The sequence below is a fragment of the Nymphalis io genome, chromosome 19, assembly GCF_905147045.1.
Source record: "Nymphalis io chromosome 19, ilAglIoxx1.1, whole genome shotgun sequence".
In the NCBI taxonomy this organism is placed as follows: domain Eukaryota; kingdom Metazoa; phylum Arthropoda; class Insecta; order Lepidoptera; family Nymphalidae; genus Nymphalis; species Nymphalis io.
Genome location: NC_065906.1, coordinates 3,167,915 through 3,184,856, shown reverse-complemented (window position 1 = coordinate 3,184,856; position 16,942 = coordinate 3,167,915). Strand labels below are relative to the sequence as shown.

The following is a 16,942-nucleotide window of genomic DNA, read 5'->3' as shown; positions in this document are numbered from 1 at the left end:
TATGTATATATGTATGGCTCTAGTGTTTTGTTTTTAACTGAAGGCGAAAGAACGGGGAGGAAGAGGCAGAGAGATTCGTAGGTTTATTAAATTTCTGTTACGTTTATGATTTAATTAATTTCGTGCTTGCATAGTTATATTGTGTATTAAATGCGGCGGATTAAGCTCAACCCGTATTCTCTTCATTAAACGGGCAACCTGTAACCGTAACAGCCTGTGAATGTCCCACTGCTGGACTAAAGGCTTCCTCTCCACTTTTTGAGGAGAAGGTTTGGAGCTTATTCCACCACGCTGCTCCAATGCGGGTTGGTGGAATACACATGTGGCAGAATTTCAGTGAAATTAAACACATGCAGGTTTCCTCACGATGTTTTCCTTCACCGTAAAGCACAAGATGAATTATAATCACAAATTAAGCACATGAAAATGCAGTGGTGCTTGCCCGGGTTTGAACCCACGATCATCGGTTAAGTTTCACGCGTTCTTACCACTGGACCATCTCGGCGGCAACCTGTATGTATATGTAACCAATGTAAAATTATGTAAATTGACTTTAAAATGAAGTTCACATTCAATAGCTTAACTTTGATTATAATTATTTATATTTTTTTGTTTGTTTCAATAGTTGTTAAGTTGCGTATTACATTATTGTGTTCTAAAAATATTGTACCTGATAAATTGGAAGTTTCCATAAACCAACTAACTCGACAGACGATCGGAACGATCTAGTTACGTACATAATAACCCCTCGGGGCGAGAAATCAAGATTGATGCAAATCGACACTCCCGTTTGTTAACTATTCTTGAATCACGCGCTATAATATCACGAAACATTGTAAATGTTGAAATGGAAAATGAGTTTACGTATTTCTACTGTACACGTCTGTATGTTATCTTTATTGCACACTGGATATGACGTAAAGAAATTAAAAAAAAACCTTGCCGTTGTAATCATAAAATACTCGTAAGGATTCTAGAACGGATTCGGAAACTTTAGACTCCTGAAGATGCCATTAATGGCTTCTTCCAAAATAAAATAATCATAAAAAATATAATTATATAATTGTGCCTTATTTAGTATAGTGTTTCAATTTAACACATACTATAAAAGATAAAACATAATGCGAATTAAATGAGTGAGCCAGTGGTAATAGGAAATGCCTGTTAGGATTTGAATGTTGATAGGCTGAAAAAGACACCAACGGTAAAATTCACTTGTTCGTATTCCTTAAGTATTCACCAATTGAAAATAATTAACAATATAAATGAAAGAAGAATCTAAATGTAAGTTAAGTTGCCAACAACGAATTATATAAGGAAGAGCTTAGTCTTGTGGGGAGTTTGAGAGTTGGGATTGCAAAAATACGCTGTTCAATTCTCACATTTTGCAAGTGTAAAAAAATAACTCTATATAACTGCTTTTTGTTATCAATAAACATTAACAAAAGCAATTTTAAATAAACTTTTGAAGCGTCAAAAGCGCAATGGTTTACAGGTCGCCAAGCGATGTAAAGGTCGTAGGTTCTGACTCCTCGGGTTATTGTTGTCGCCACACCTAACACACGCTGTACCTTTATTTGAAGGGGTAAATAGGTGTATTCGAGTTGTGATAACTTTAAAAAAAACTTTAACCAAATACAATCCTAACATCGTAATAACACCCTTGAACCCTGAATTTAGCAATACGACATTGATAGAAGGGGATCGCGCGTTTATGGACGTTTAGTCAGTCTATTGAGATCAACATCACGATAAATATTGTATGAATAGCTTTAGTAACAATATTTAGGGAAAAAAAGATTTTAGGAAATATGGTTTATCATCAAATCATGGAAGTCAAACGACTTGTTATCTTTACGTGTAAATTTCCTTTTTGTGCTCTCCTTTAAGAAAAGTAGAGAAGCTTACTCCACCGCGTTGCTCCAATGCGGATGCGACTTAAGGATTTATATTTTATTAATAAGATTAATAAATTATTATATTATAATATATTAATTATGTATTTATAGTTAATATATTATATTATTTATTTATAATTATTAGTTTATTCTTGCTATTATTGTTTCAAATAAATAAGTAAAACAGCCTACAGTCGACACACGATGTGTTGTCTAGCCAAGTTTATTAAACCATATCGAAATTCATAAGTCCCTTGAAATTTTGCCAATTTATACGGATGACTGCTTTACGACCTCTAATGTTTCAATATGTTACGCAAAAAGGCACAACGACTACAATATAAATAAATATATAGTATATATTACTTGTATGCTGATAAATTCGCCAAATAACAATTAAAATGTAGGTAATTTCAAATAGTGCATTTGAAATTACCTACATTTTAATTCGGCTTAGTTCACAGCAAATAAGTAGACGAATACATTATGGTACATCTTCAGATGTGTCTGCATTGGCATTTGATCACTTCAGCGCAATATTGATGAATCGAAAATATTAGACTATTAGTTTACGCCCGCGGCTTCACTCGCGTTTTTGAGGGGGGAGGTGTTAGGCATCCTATGTACCCTATATATCTATGAAAAGCGAAAGGCATACTTGAATAAATTATACATGTTTTGATTTAGAATGATATTAGTTTATTAAATTGGTGACTCCTTATAAGATTAGAATATTTTTTTACAGACAAAATGGAGGAGCGAGACAAGGACGAGGAGTCCGGTGTGCCGGACATGACGATGATGCCGCAGATCACCGAACAGGCCATCAACGACAACCTCAAACGAAGATACATACACGACCTTATTTATGTATCCTTTCCAAATAACCATTTGTTTAGCTTTGGTCGCATTTCTGCAGACATTTTATTTTATATTAGACCTTTCATCTGTTTTATTTATGCCTGGGCAGTAGTATTTTTGTTTCTTCATAAAAATTAATTTACCTGGATCCTAGAAATACGGTCTTTTGTAAATTTTATAAAGTTTCGAGGTATGAGTGCTTTGTGAGGTTTGTTTTACTTTTACTTTGAAAATAATCATTTAAAATAAACAATATTTTTTTTTAACTTCTAATAAATTAAATAGTAGTTTAAAATATACATTTTGTCCCAAAAACTCATTACCCATATACTTATGTTATTAGAAAGAAAATTTATACATTGAGTACAATTTATTTTCTTTGACTTTCCGTACTACCGGACAGTTCCATACCGGACGGTTTTTTTTTTAAATCTTCAATTCAATATATAGCGTACAGACAGTGATTTATTTGTATGTTCCTCAGCAATTAGTTACAAAACCATTAGCAATTTAATGACGTATCCGTCACGAATTTCAATTTGATGGAGATAATTGTTTCCGTCTTCAATTACTTATTAATTTTTAATTAAAAAACAGTATTTTTATATTTTTGATCAATTTTCTTTTAAACGTAGCCTTTACTTTTTACTAAAAATTGCGATTAAAAAATAAATGAGTAGAGAATATTTTCCGGTCTCTCGTGAAATGTAAATTTCAAGTTTTAATTAATTACCAATTATTTATTTTTTTCTGTAATTATTTAATTTTCCTATAATTTAAACAGACATATACAGGATCAATTCTAGTCGCAGTGAATCCCTACAAAGAGTTAGGATGTTACAACCTGGTAAGTTTAACGGATAAATCTCTAGTTTCTTAAAATGCCGATCAAACTCAGATCAATTAATCTGACTTTGATTTTGACTTTAAACGGAATGCTCATTGGTTGATGGCAACTGATGACCCGCAAAATACGATCAATGAGCTTTCAGTGTTTAGTCAGACTAGTTAATTTAATTTAACGCTTAAACATTTACGGTCTTATTTATAAACGTTGCTTATATGGTGTTTTGTAAAACACTGATTATCTCTTTCTGTCATAATTAATTCGGCATTCGAAAAAAGAAGACGGCATTACTTACCTAATCACCGCTTAACAATATTTATAACATAAACATTAATCGTTGCTAGGAAGCGATTGGCCTTACAACTGAAACTAAAAGTTTAAGAGAAAATAAACAGTAACAGCCTGTTAATGTCCCACTGCTGGGCTAAGGCCTCCTCTCCCTTTTGAGGAGAAGGTTTGGAGCTTATTCCACCACGCTGCTCAAATGCGGGTTTGTAGAATACACATGTGGCAGAATTTCAATGAAATTAGACACATGCAGGTTTCCTCACGATGTTTTCCTTCACCGTTAAGCACGAGATGAATTATAAACACAAATTAAGCACATGAAAATTCAGTGGTGCTTGCCCGGGTTTGAACCCACGATCATCGGTTAAGATTCACGCGTTCTTACCACTAGGCCATCTCGGCTAAATAGATAATAGAGAAAATAAAACGACGTTATTATTATGTAATTTTTTATGAAGACACAAATAAAACTAATTTATTTAAATATCGCTGTGAGGCGTGCTGAATTGAATTGAATTGTGGCGTTATTTGTATTTTAACCTTTATTAAATAGCGAGTACAGGTTTTATGAGTAAATATGGATATTAAAATATAGTCGCGTCATAAATAACGATCATTCACTGTAATTGGTGACGTCCGTCAACCTGTTCGTGTCTTAACATTTCTCTTAAAGTTTAAATCACTTTCATCGGCAAATTGACATTATGCTTCACATAGTTTCGTGGGAAATCACTTATCTGTTGCAAGAACATGTCACGTATTGTGTATTGCTAATTATTAACAGGAAGAGCGGATGAAACCGACAAGGCTTTTTATAAGTCGACCTGCAAAGCTATTCTAGAAAAAAAACTTACTCGATGTTTGAACGAATCGTAAAATGTGAAAAATTACCTATACCAATCAGAGGGGATAAACTAACCTTAATTTAAATTTCAATATTCTATGTGATTTGCAAATAGCTCTGCTATATTATGTGCTAGAGACAGTTCTTGATAAATGTATATTTATTTTTAATACAACACTATTCCACTAATGACTTATATCCACTTCCAAAATTCAGATAACAACATTGCCAACATCCAAAACGTTATTTTTTGGGAAATCTATAATGAATACGTACCACAGATAATTTAAGACTCGCCCGTTTTTTTGTTTTTACTTCTCCTGAGATGGGAATAGACTTTACGATGATACGCTATTTTGATACGTGTGTCCTTGTAATAAGTATAAAATTGTTGTTATGTATGTCACATATTACATTCTGATATTACACGTTCGAGTTCTACGTCAAGTTTTGTTTGTCTTACAGAATAGTCCAACTGCAGTATTTCCTAATATTAAATATTCAATTCCATTTATTTTATCTAAATTAACATAAATAATGAATTATTTACGATTTAGGACGAATACGCTTCCATTTTTTCAAGTGTATAAAAGGACATTAATATCCATAAGTACTTTCATACAACATTATTGTTCCTAATGTCACCCCTCTTTAATAAAAGGGCTTGGGAGCGTATCCCTCCACTTGAAACTATTGTAGGTGTGAACATGGAAGGGAAAAGGGCAAACCTTAAAGGCAAATAAAAGTTATTTACGTCAACTGAGTACAATTATACTTTTAATTAAAACTCTTTGGGGTTGCACAGCCGCTTACTCGTATTCTTAGAACAGATAATTACTAGAAATGCCATCAAGTATATCTTCTGTAGATATTGATGTATGTAGAAGTATATTTAGTTTTTCAAGTAAGAGTTCTATGGCGAGTGAAGTTTCAAGCTCATTTTGAATGCAACGTAATGTAAAAGATTATGTAACCCATAAACGAAACACCAAAACAGTTTTATTTTATCATGTATCCTTATTAAGACGTATCTAAAATTTATAGACATCCAAAATATTTATTAAAAAAATAAATGAACAAAAAACATCTTGTAAATTTTCAGGAGGATATGCAAAATTATCGTGGCAAGGCCATCGGGAGTTTGTCTCCTCATGTTTTTGCTTTAGCGGAGTCGGCATACAGCTCCCTACAGGTAAATATTCATCATTTTATATTTTCAAAGTAAAATTTCTGTTAGAACTATTAATTTAAGATCGAATTTGAGTGTTACGTTTAAAATAACAGGAATGACGTAATAATTTCACTTTTGTCGCGTGTACGTGTAGTTGTAGTTGTGTTTTGTATAATAAAATAATGAAATTAGATTATTTTATAATGATATTATAGGTAGACGACAAAAAAGCAAATGTATTGCTTACAAGACCATGAAATTCATGCTTGTCACGTTATATTTAAACTGGCTGAAACTGTGTAGCGCTTATATTGAATACCTATAAACCTTCGAAACTCGCTGCATCTTATTGTATCATTTTATGCATATTGACTGATTCACTGTGTTTTTTTCAGTACAAAAAAACGACTCCTCATTTAAAAGTATAGATAATTATTGTTGTCGTCAACTATCACAGGGTGTGTAGTGCTTACGTGCTGTGATGAAGTGATAGACACGCCAATGCACTATAATTTAAAATTCAAATTACGTAAATCAAACTTTCATATATTTTTTTTTCATATATAGTCAGATAAAAGCAATTTCATTCGCAATAAATCATATTAAGTGCTTAAGTTATTTAGCGTAGCAGTTCGAGTAAATCCTTATTCATCTGATAGTCTTGATATAATTGTTGTTTCATTTAAATATTAATTGTATTTGAATAATTTAAATTATGTAAGACATTAACAATCAAAATAAAATTAAAACTATTAAAAGTTAAGTGAGATATAATAAAATAAACTATCTCTTTATGTATTTTGTAAACAATTATCCGATAGGTCTTACCCCTCATCTATGATGTGATCATACTATGACATAATCTTCACGAGCTAAATTTTTAACCGAATCGAATGAATGATACGCGAATGCATCCGAACAAATTAATATGTTTTATAAAATACACCATCATCGCTCGGTTGACTTGACTTGATCCAAGTTATTTTGGTCGGTGCAGTGTGTTTCTCTTCTATTAATCTCCCTGTATGCATGTCCACTGTTACAGTCCTTTTACATAATATTCACATCACACCATATGGACCATATCTTTTACATTTTAATAAAACTATTAATTTCCCACTGATGGATAAACGCCTGTCCTTTTGTGGAGGTTTGAAGCTTATTCCTCCAGGCTACTCCAATGCGAGTCGGTGGATACATATGTAGCAGAAATTCCTCTTAACGCATGCAGGTTTTCTCACAATGTTTTCTTTCGCGAGATGAATTATTAACTCAAATTAAGTACAGCTTAGTGTTGCTTGCCCGGATTTGAATCCGCAATCTACGTTTTAGATTTACATGTTCTAACCAGCTTCGGTTCATCGGTATATAATAAATTATTATCGAATTTTAGAAGTCATACTAACTTTTATTCATAATATTTGAATAGAATGGCGAAAAGAACCAGTCAGTTGTGATATCTGGTGAAAGTGGGGCTGGGAAGACGGAAACAACCAAGCTAATTCTTCAGTACCTGTGCGCTGCTGGTGGACAAGCATCCTGGGCTGAACAACAGATCCTTGAAGCCAACACCGTATTAGAAGCCTTTGGTAAGAAAAAAAACATACGAATATGAATATTTACCACTTTATTATTAACTATAATTTTCATTAAATGCATAAGGAAATAGTCTCTGCGCTTAAAACTTAAAAGAGGCTTATTTATATAATTATCGTATATACATTATACATCTATACACTTTCGAAAGATATATAAATTATGATTTTATTAACGTTACCAAGAACGATATTTTTCAACTACATTGCCATAATGTCGAGGCGTCTAGTCTAATTCTAAAGAGTTATATGACGAGGCACCGCGCCTTTAAATGGCCCATCACACCCGAAGGATTCACTGCGTTTTAATTTTATTGTCAAACTCTATTGTTCTCTCCATGGAATGACAATGGATTGTATATAATGGCTATATATTTAAGTTTATAAATTTCTAACGTGCTTTTTATATAACAACGTGCAAATATTGAAATTGTCACATCAGTATTTTCTTTTATTTAATAACATTATAATTAAACAAATATTACAAATAATTTACCGATATCAAAAAAAGGAATATGTCCTATTTTCGACGTGTTTGTATTTATTTTTTTATTATTTCATGCCAGCGAAGATTAAATTTACTAAATAGATTGTAATTTTTTTTACTTGTCTAGATAAAGATAAAATGCAATACAAAGAAATGACTGCCGCTTTTATAAATCATTTCAATTAGTGAGGTCTGAAGGTAGATTGTTTTTTTCTTTAGGTAACGCAAAAACTGTGCGTAACGATAACTCTTCACGATTTGGAAAGTTTGTAGAAGTGAGACTGGATCATCGGGGAGGGATAAGGGGGGCCGTGTTGAGAGATTTTCTTCTAGAACGTGCTAGAATAACTGGTCCAGCGCCTAGAGAGACGAACTATCATGTCTTCTATCAGCTGGTCGAAGGAGCTAAAGTGAGTTTATTTAATATTATCGCAGTATTATTATTACTCTCAAAAACTAATTTATAAAAAACAAATAGATTTTTGAACGTTTAAAAAATTGTCTAATTACAGTTATGGTACATATTTAGAACTATGTTATGATTTTCTTCATATTATAGCACAACGCAGAACTTCGCAGCACATTACGTCTCCGTGATGGCGTTCAGTTTAAATATCTCAGACCAGAAGATGATGAAGCTAGAAAGGGAAGAGGTGGCGAACAGGGCAAGCTGGAAGCGCTGCAACTAGCACTGACTGTGCTGCAAGTGCCGCTTCACATGTGCGAGGGTCTGTTCAAAGTACTGGCTGCTGTTTTATGGCTGGGGAATATACAATTTCAGGTATTTTATTTTCAAATTAAGATTTATATTTTTTATATTTATATTATTAAAAGAAAGATGCAAACACACAAGTATCATAAAACAATTACGTACTTAAAAAGTAAGCTATACTTTAATATAATTCATATTCACAAGGATGTAGACGGCGAACGGACTACCTTGGCGCCAGAAGACGCGGAAGCTGTGGATGCAGTCGCTAATCTGTTAGGCCTGGCGCCCCCTACTGCTCAGCGGGTGTTATTGGAAAGACAGATCAATGTTCGAGGGAACGTTACCGACATACCACTTCGATTACACGAAGTAAGACATAATCATACATCACCCCCTGAAAATCAAGTATTGATCCTTCGAGCCGGATAAACAATTTCAGTAACCACGAATTCGATACTTTAAAATTATAATAATGATAAATTATTAAGAAATTTATAATTCAGAATAAGTCTGATGCGTTTCAATTACTTAGTATTGTTAATAAATAATTTAAAAGAAGTTACCATTAATGATTTTTTATACTAACCTATAGATAATTAGATAATATTGTTCCCAGAACTTATAATGCGACTTTATTTATGTATTATATTATATACGAAAATCAATGGGATTTGTTTTAAATTCATTTAGAAGATATTTAGTCTTAATAGCGATGGCGAAGTGATATAAAAGCTTGTAGTTTTGTTTTTAATCAACTGGTATCCATTAGATTAGAATAAGAAGAAACTAAAAGAAATAGACCAAACAGTAAATATTTTCCAGGCACGTGAAAACCGTCACGCGATGGCGCGCGCGCTGTACGCTCGCACGTTCGCGTGGCTCGTCCGGCACGTCAACAGCTGCTCCGCGCCCGGGCGGGAGGCGCGGCGAGCCCTCGGGGTGCTCGACATATTTGGCTTCGAGAACTTCGCCTCCAATTCTCTGGAGCAACTATGTATCAACTATGCCAATGAAAAGCTTCATATGTTCTTCAATAACTACGTTTTCGCGCTCGAACAAGAAATAGTAAGTCATTTTTAATTTAAAAAAAAAATCATATAATGATTTGGAACTAATTTTATATAAATTACACTCATTGTGTACATTAGATAACCACAATCAATTTCATCAATAATTAAAATGTACCGAAGCCATAAAATATCAAATCATATAATATTAAAAGCACTGACAAAAGTGTCTTATGAAGAAAGAAATAAATTTATATATGATTTCTCATAATGTTATCACAGTATCGCCAAGAAGGAATCAAGTACAGCCAGATACAGTTCACCGACAATGCTGCCTGCTTAGAACTATTAGAAAAACCGCCGAGAAGTCTGCTCAAGTTGCTCAGTGAACAATGTCACATGCCAAAGGTAATCTGTCCAATTACTTATCTAATATATTTTTGTTCAGCAAAAAATCACTCTTTAAATAAACATATATCTCGTAACGCCAAGATTTTTTTTAAATTTCAATTAATGTTTCTTTATTTAACATAGAATATAAAAGCATAACGCTTAGTTATTGACAGTCAGAGTAAAAAAAAAATACCATAAGTTTGAAATAAAAAAATAACCCAAACCTGATAAGACCTATAATTGTTTATAGTTTTCAATATAAAAAAAGAAATGGTCAGACAAGTTATAATATTATTTACTGTCAAATATTTTTCAAGGTAGAATATGAGTAACTCGTTTCTATGAGTAATAATTGACTAAAACGTCTCTACCTCTCATATCTGTCGCTTCTATCGCGTGTAGTATATTCATGGATTATCATTTTAAATATTTACAGGGATCTGACGGAGCTTATCTAACAAATATACAAGGCGAGTTCGGTGAACACCAGAGCTTTGTCAAGGGCTCGAGACGAAAGTGGGAGGAGGAGTTTGGTGTGCAACACTACGCCGGTACCGTCAGCTACAGCGTGCACGGCTTCGTCGACAAGAATAGGGACACCCAGCAGGATGCGTTCATAGACCACCTGAGCAGATCCGCTAATCCTTTTGTTCGGGAATTGGCGGATTACGTGCAAGATTTGGGACCGCCTGGACACGTGAGAATATACCATAATTGCTATACGATATTATAACGACACAAATTAAATAATAAAGGCCTCGTCTGTTCTTGAGAACGTTTGGGGTTAACACGCACTAATGCGTGTTTGAATACATATGTGACAAAATTTCATCATATGCAAGTTTCCACAAGATGATTTCAGTGTGTTTTATGGTGGTTCGATATGACTTAATAAATTAAACTCTTTGTCTCCTAGGATATATCCTTGTCAAGTCCCGGTTCAACAAGCACGACGCAGAGAGGCACCTCGAAAGGCCGCCCGACTGTCGTCGATACATTCCGAGCGCAACTTCAGTCGCTTGTAGATATGCTTCAAGTTACTGACGTCTGGTTCGTTCTTTATTACTAATTTATAAATAATAAAAATATTACACACAAAATAATTTTTCATATTTATTTATTCGATAAAAGTGATTATAAACTGGTTTTAACCGGTTCCTTTATGGCAGGTATGTCCGTTGCATTAAACCGAATGAAAACAAAGTGGCGGGCAAGTACAACGATCAGCTCGTATTAGAACAGCTACGGTACCTCGGTATGAACGAAATCGTGCGCATCAGACGAGACGGTTTCCCCGTACACTTGCCTGCGCCGATGTTCAAAGCGCGCTACCGGTGTTTGCTGCCTCATCCCAGGCCGACCGATCCGGATATAGCGTGAGTTCGACATGCAATCTTATGAGCAATTTTTTTTTTTTAATTCTATACAAATTATTCTTTATCCAAGTAGGTTATTATTAATAGTCATTTTCATTTTATTAATAAAGTATATATGATTAAATTTAATTTAAAACTAACACCGGTTTGGAATGTATATTCAAGAGAACCGGCTGAAACTAGTTAGTTAATCTTATTTATTGTTGACAAATTATTTGTTAGGTCATAACATGGGAAGGAACGAATACGAACTTCACGCTTTTTGATCGTCTGTATATTCTTGTAACTCTATACAATATGTCTATATATTTATATATTTATATGTATAGATTTGAACATTTGCTCGATTGATTGCTGTACAGTTTACAATAATAATTTACAAGTTTTTTTTGTTAGTGTTAATTGAAATTTTACTATTTACGAAATAGGAAATATTACTTTTTTCTTGCAGGACCATAATGTGTCTTGTCCACGCACCGACCGACGATTGGCAAATTGGTCATACGAAGATATTTATGAGAAGCTCTGTGCACGGTCCGCTGGAGGCTAAGAGGACAGCGTTATTGCAATCATCAGCATTGCTAATACAGAAGGTAAACTTTATTATATTATTTAATACCATAACACGATAGACTTTAATTCCAAAACAATGCGAATGCAAATTGAGAGATTTTTTGTAAATACGATAATAAAAATAATAATAATAATTTTGTTATATATTTTCAGTGGTACAAAGGTTCGGTTAAACGTCGTCAATACTTACAATGGAGACGTGCAGCCATCGTGCTGCAAGCGGCGTGGCGCGGCTGGTTCGAGCGAGCCGCTTTCCTGCGCCTGCGCAGATCGGCGCTCACCTTGCAGCGACACCTTCGCGGCGCCTTCGCTAGAGAGGTCGCGGCCGCCTTGAGGGAAATGAAGAGGGTCAACCAGGAGATCAAACTGAGAGAGGAACGTAATAGGTAATCAGATTTAATCAATATTATGGGACGATGGAAATAAACTAATTCAATTAATTTGTAAATGACATAAACCAATTAATAGGATTAATCTCTGTCGCTGGTAACCTATATTTTACAATTTAATTTTTCTGCGAGACTATTAATAAAAACTTGTATTTTTATTAATAGTCTCGCAGAAAAAGCGGAACAGGAGCGGGCTGAACTAGAAAGTATGGCGGATCAGCTCCGCGGCATATCTTGCGCCGGCGCGCGAGCTGACTCCGTCAACCTCGACAACCTGTTCGATTTCCTGGCGGACGTTCCCGCCCAGCGAGGCGCCCCCGACGGCCAGTCCGCGCACCAGCCAACCATTGCAGAGATAGGAGACTCAATGGAGCGTCTGGCGGATGATCTGCATCAGGAGGTCAGGAAAATTCCTTCCTCAGATACAAATAAAATTCAATTAGTTAATAATAAAAACAATGTGCTAAGTAACACAATTTGTATTTATTATTTAAAGTTGGAGAACGTGCTCGCTGAACAAGTAGACGAGTTAACCATAGCCCACACCGAGGCACAGCGGAAGCCGGACGGAGCGCCGTCCGACGCCATCCCTCCTCCTCCTCCGAGCACTCTGGCCTTACAATCTATTAACCAACCGGCATCGAATATGAGCTCATCCCTGACAAACGGAATGTCCAATGGTATATCACCGTTTGACATGAGTTCATCGTTGACCAATGGCATGAGCGATCCTATGTCTTCATCGCTCATAATGCCACCGCCACCTGCCTTGGACCCCTCGGTGGATGATTCACCTGTGTTCCCATCACCACCGGCTTGTTCGCTACCTGAACCGGCTGGGCCTCCACCACCACCGCCTTCAGGCAAAGGTATTGTGTAGTTTATTTCTATAGCAATTGACAAATTTAATGTTGGTGATCCTACCTGGTTAACAGAATAAAAATAATAAATAACTATTCTCTCTTCAGACACAACTCCACCAGAGCTGACAAATGGTATAATACCAAACGGAAAAGTAGCTGTTATTAAGGATAAGGAACCGATATACGAAGCCGTGATACCGCGTCCGAACACCGAACCGCCACCGCTGACATCCCCACCGCCACCACCTGCTAACCCACCAGAAAGTAATGGGTATGTTGTTAAAAAAATAATGATTAAATATTCGATCATCGCATAACAACATATAAAATATCGCAAAAAATATAAAATATGATTTTATGGTATGGCATTTACACTTATATTATTAAATAATTTTGATATTAAAATATACAATAAAACGTAATAAATAGTTTACACGTTCTAAATGTTTATATAATTCATACTTACGTCAGCTAGAGCCAAACATTTTTAAACTTCAGCTTATCAATTTTTATGAATTTCATTAAATAAATAAATTTTAATTTATCTGTTTATTCATTACTCTAGATTTATACCTACCAAAGAATCAGATATGGAGCCTGACGTACCTCTGCCACCACTCCCTAGTAACGTGACATCACCAGAAATGAACGACATCTCTTCACCCACCCTGCTTTCAGACTCTTGTATGAGCCCACCGCCTACACTAAATGGAGATTGTAATGTGAGAACTTTAACAAAATACTTAATAATTCTTAATTTCCGTTTCCAAAATATTTTAAAATGCAACGATTAATATTATTTAAACTTTGTATTTTCAGTATTTTAATGCAACAAATACTTGTTATTATTAATCCTAATTATGGAAAATAAAAATGAACGCATCATAAACTGCCACAGTGACCTCCAATGTACGTTTTATTACAATTCTACCAAAAATGACCTTATGTCTATACCCATAGAATACAGAACGCAATGCGCGCCGCAAAGAGCGAGTAGAGCGTCGACTGCACCAGCTCGAGGCGCCGCCCACCAACACTGAAGCGCCATCAGACTCGGCCACCGACCTCACCGAGTTCGCTAAACTATACTTCAACGATCATCCAAGGTCACCTGAAGGTATGGCTTTTATCTTATAGTATATGAATAATATATGGCACTGTTGTTTATATACGTAAACTAAAGCTTCAATTATATATTGCTCTATTTATTAAATAAGACAAAGGACGTTGATTTTAAGTCTTACCCGAATATCAAGGGCTTAAATTAAAAATATACACATTTTTATTTTTGCATTATCATTAAATATATAAATAGACATATTTTAAATTATAGTTTGTCACATTTGAATTTTGTTTTAGGTACAATTATGGCAACACTGACGCGAAAAAGTAAATCAATGGAGCTATTAACTAAAGGAGAGATGATCACTTACCACAAAGGAAACAACATTCCCACCTCACACATACAGCTGCACGACCCTGATAGCGTTACAGCGGCTGTTAACATATTCCGGGTAATTTGAAAGCGTCATAAATATACAATACAATATTAACGGCCAATGATAATTATACGTAAATGCACAATTTATATGGCAACACAGCAGCAAAAAAACAGCGTGCAATGGTTTAACATTACAATATTTATTAAATATATTTTTTAAGTCTTTATCTTTTTTTAAAACTAAATCAAATTGCTTCATGACGACAACAATGGACAATATTACGTTTTGATAATTTTACAGAAATTCATTAAATTAATTAATATCTTTATAAAAGAAACTATTATAAATTTTCTTCATATAAAGTGGATACTTTAGTTATTGCAGAATTTTAGCTAAATCTCAGTTTATTTCAACAGGATTTATGTCGTTATATGAGAGGCGAACTAACCGCGGAGAAGGAGACTCAGGTTATCCAATCTATAATTGGCAAAGGACTGGAGCGCGAGGAGCTGAGGGACGAGATATTGGTGCAATGTGTTCGACAAGTAAGGAACAATACATAACAGGAATAATAAATTATTTTATCGTTTTATTGATATTTTTGAAAACGATTGAGTCAGTTTTTACAAATATAATCATATTTAATGTAAATTAAAGTGGACGCTGCAATTATAATTGTCCGCCTAGATAACGGAGTGTCCCGTGGAGGAGTGGGCGGAGCGCGTGTGGCTGGTGCTGTGCCTGTGCGCGGTGGCGTGGCAGCCCAGCCGCGGGCTGGCGCGCTACTACTGCGCGTGGCTGCGCGTGCGCGCGCGCGCCGCCGCGTCGCCCGCGTCCGCCGGCTCCGTCACGTCCGTGGCGTCCGTCACGGGCGGCGCGCGCGCCGCGCACTGCGCGCAGTGGTGCCTCGACAACTGCCGGGGCGCCGCGCCGCGCCTGCTGCCGCCCAGCACGGTGGAAATCGCGGTCAGTACGGACCTCCTCCCTCTGCGCAAAAAATGATTAGCGTAGACTTTTGAAATGTAGTGTGGTTGACGAGAGTCGCTTTCCTTCAGGCCATGCGTCGGCTCGGAACGATCGTCTGCCGTTTCTTCTTCCTGGACGGACGGACGAAAGCGATAGACGTGCACCCCGCCGATACGGCGGCTGCGGCCGCGGCCAGGCTCGCTGACAAGCTGGGTCTGGCCCCGCAGGCCAGGGCCGGCTGGGCCGTCTACCAGCAGCGTGCGGGGACAGAGGAACACGTGCGAGCGACGCAGTATCTTTACGACGTAATCGCGGCCTGGGAGATGTAAGTTATTGTGAAAATTTTCAATTTATCCATATTTTCTTATATTTTTTCTAGAAGCTGAGTCATTCAAATTTGGACCATGCACTTGTTGCATAATGTTTGTAAGGATGAACAAAACATAAAAAGTGGTTGATATGTATTTGTTTTCAAAAGTTAGAAGGTAATATACAAATTAAATATATTATCTACATCTCACCTACCAATCAATAGCATATTATCCGTTGAATAGGCAACAAGGTCCAGGTGGCGGGTCTGCGGACAATCGCTTCGTGTTCAAGCGCCGGCTGTTCCGTGGTGGTCGCGAGCTACCACACGATCCCGTCGAGGTGGCGCTGCTCTATGCACAGGCCGTGCACAGCGTTGTTAAGGTGAAAATGCTGTTGTATTTATCCTGGCAGAGCAAAAGTATTCCTGCGTATTAATATCTCAACCCACAAAAGTAGCTGATTGTATGTAATTTTTTATTCTTTTATTGCACTAGAATTAAATTGGAACACATTATCGCAATTCATCTAAAAAACCATCTAAATTTTGGGATGTTATATGCCGTATAATATTAATTGTATTATTTTTCCTACCTTCGCCCAGATGGACGAGTTCCCGGTATCCGAGAAGGTGGCGCTGCAGCTGGCGGGGTTGCAGGCGCAGGTGTCGCTAGGCGAGCCGCCGCCCAGCCCGCCGCCCCCGCACACGCGCGCCTACTACGCGCACCCCGACCAGTTTCTGCCGCCGCGCATCGCCAAGCAGCGCCCACCGCACCAGTGGGTGAGTCTCATTCATGTATATTAACTGAACTAATGTTAATCACATAAATTTTACGATTGCTTCATTATATAAATACATTTTTCGAATTTATGTTTCAAAAGTATTCGTAAGAAACATTATTTCAAATAGAGAACATAATT

The 16,942-nt window shown here is 36.0% G+C and overlaps 1 protein-coding gene across 3 annotated transcripts in view; it reads left to right on the top strand.

The window, feature by feature from the left end:
* LOC126775755 (myosin-I heavy chain) overlaps window positions 1–16,942 on the top strand; it is an 87,023-nt gene that overhangs the window by 61,971 nt on the left and 8,110 nt on the right. For all 3 annotated transcript variants that reach the window (XM_050497835.1, XM_050497836.1, XM_050497837.1), the window contains exons 3-27: window positions 2,644–2,768; window positions 3,544–3,606; window positions 5,841–5,930; window positions 7,339–7,498; window positions 8,211–8,401; window positions 8,551–8,772; window positions 8,908–9,072; window positions 9,526–9,768; window positions 9,993–10,118; window positions 10,540–10,800; window positions 11,020–11,153; window positions 11,273–11,479; window positions 11,931–12,072; window positions 12,206–12,438; window positions 12,607–12,841; window positions 12,938–13,310; window positions 13,410–13,575; window positions 13,870–14,026; window positions 14,265–14,421; window positions 14,664–14,818; window positions 15,163–15,291; window positions 15,434–15,712; window positions 15,802–16,037; window positions 16,267–16,405; window positions 16,626–16,802. In XM_050497835.1, the coding sequence (XP_050353792.1) occupies window positions 2,649–2,768; window positions 3,544–3,606; window positions 5,841–5,930; window positions 7,339–7,498; window positions 8,211–8,401; window positions 8,551–8,772; window positions 8,908–9,072; window positions 9,526–9,768; window positions 9,993–10,118; window positions 10,540–10,800; window positions 11,020–11,153; window positions 11,273–11,479; window positions 11,931–12,072; window positions 12,206–12,438; window positions 12,607–12,841; window positions 12,938–13,310; window positions 13,410–13,575; window positions 13,870–14,026; window positions 14,265–14,421; window positions 14,664–14,818; window positions 15,163–15,291; window positions 15,434–15,712; window positions 15,802–16,037; window positions 16,267–16,405; window positions 16,626–16,802 (4,560 nt within the window). In that variant the 5' untranslated portion in view covers window positions 2,644–2,648. The remainder of the gene's footprint in view (window positions 1–2,643; window positions 2,769–3,543; window positions 3,607–5,840; window positions 5,931–7,338; window positions 7,499–8,210; window positions 8,402–8,550; window positions 8,773–8,907; window positions 9,073–9,525; window positions 9,769–9,992; window positions 10,119–10,539; window positions 10,801–11,019; window positions 11,154–11,272; window positions 11,480–11,930; window positions 12,073–12,205; window positions 12,439–12,606; window positions 12,842–12,937; window positions 13,311–13,409; window positions 13,576–13,869; window positions 14,027–14,264; window positions 14,422–14,663; window positions 14,819–15,162; window positions 15,292–15,433; window positions 15,713–15,801; window positions 16,038–16,266; window positions 16,406–16,625; window positions 16,803–16,942) is intronic.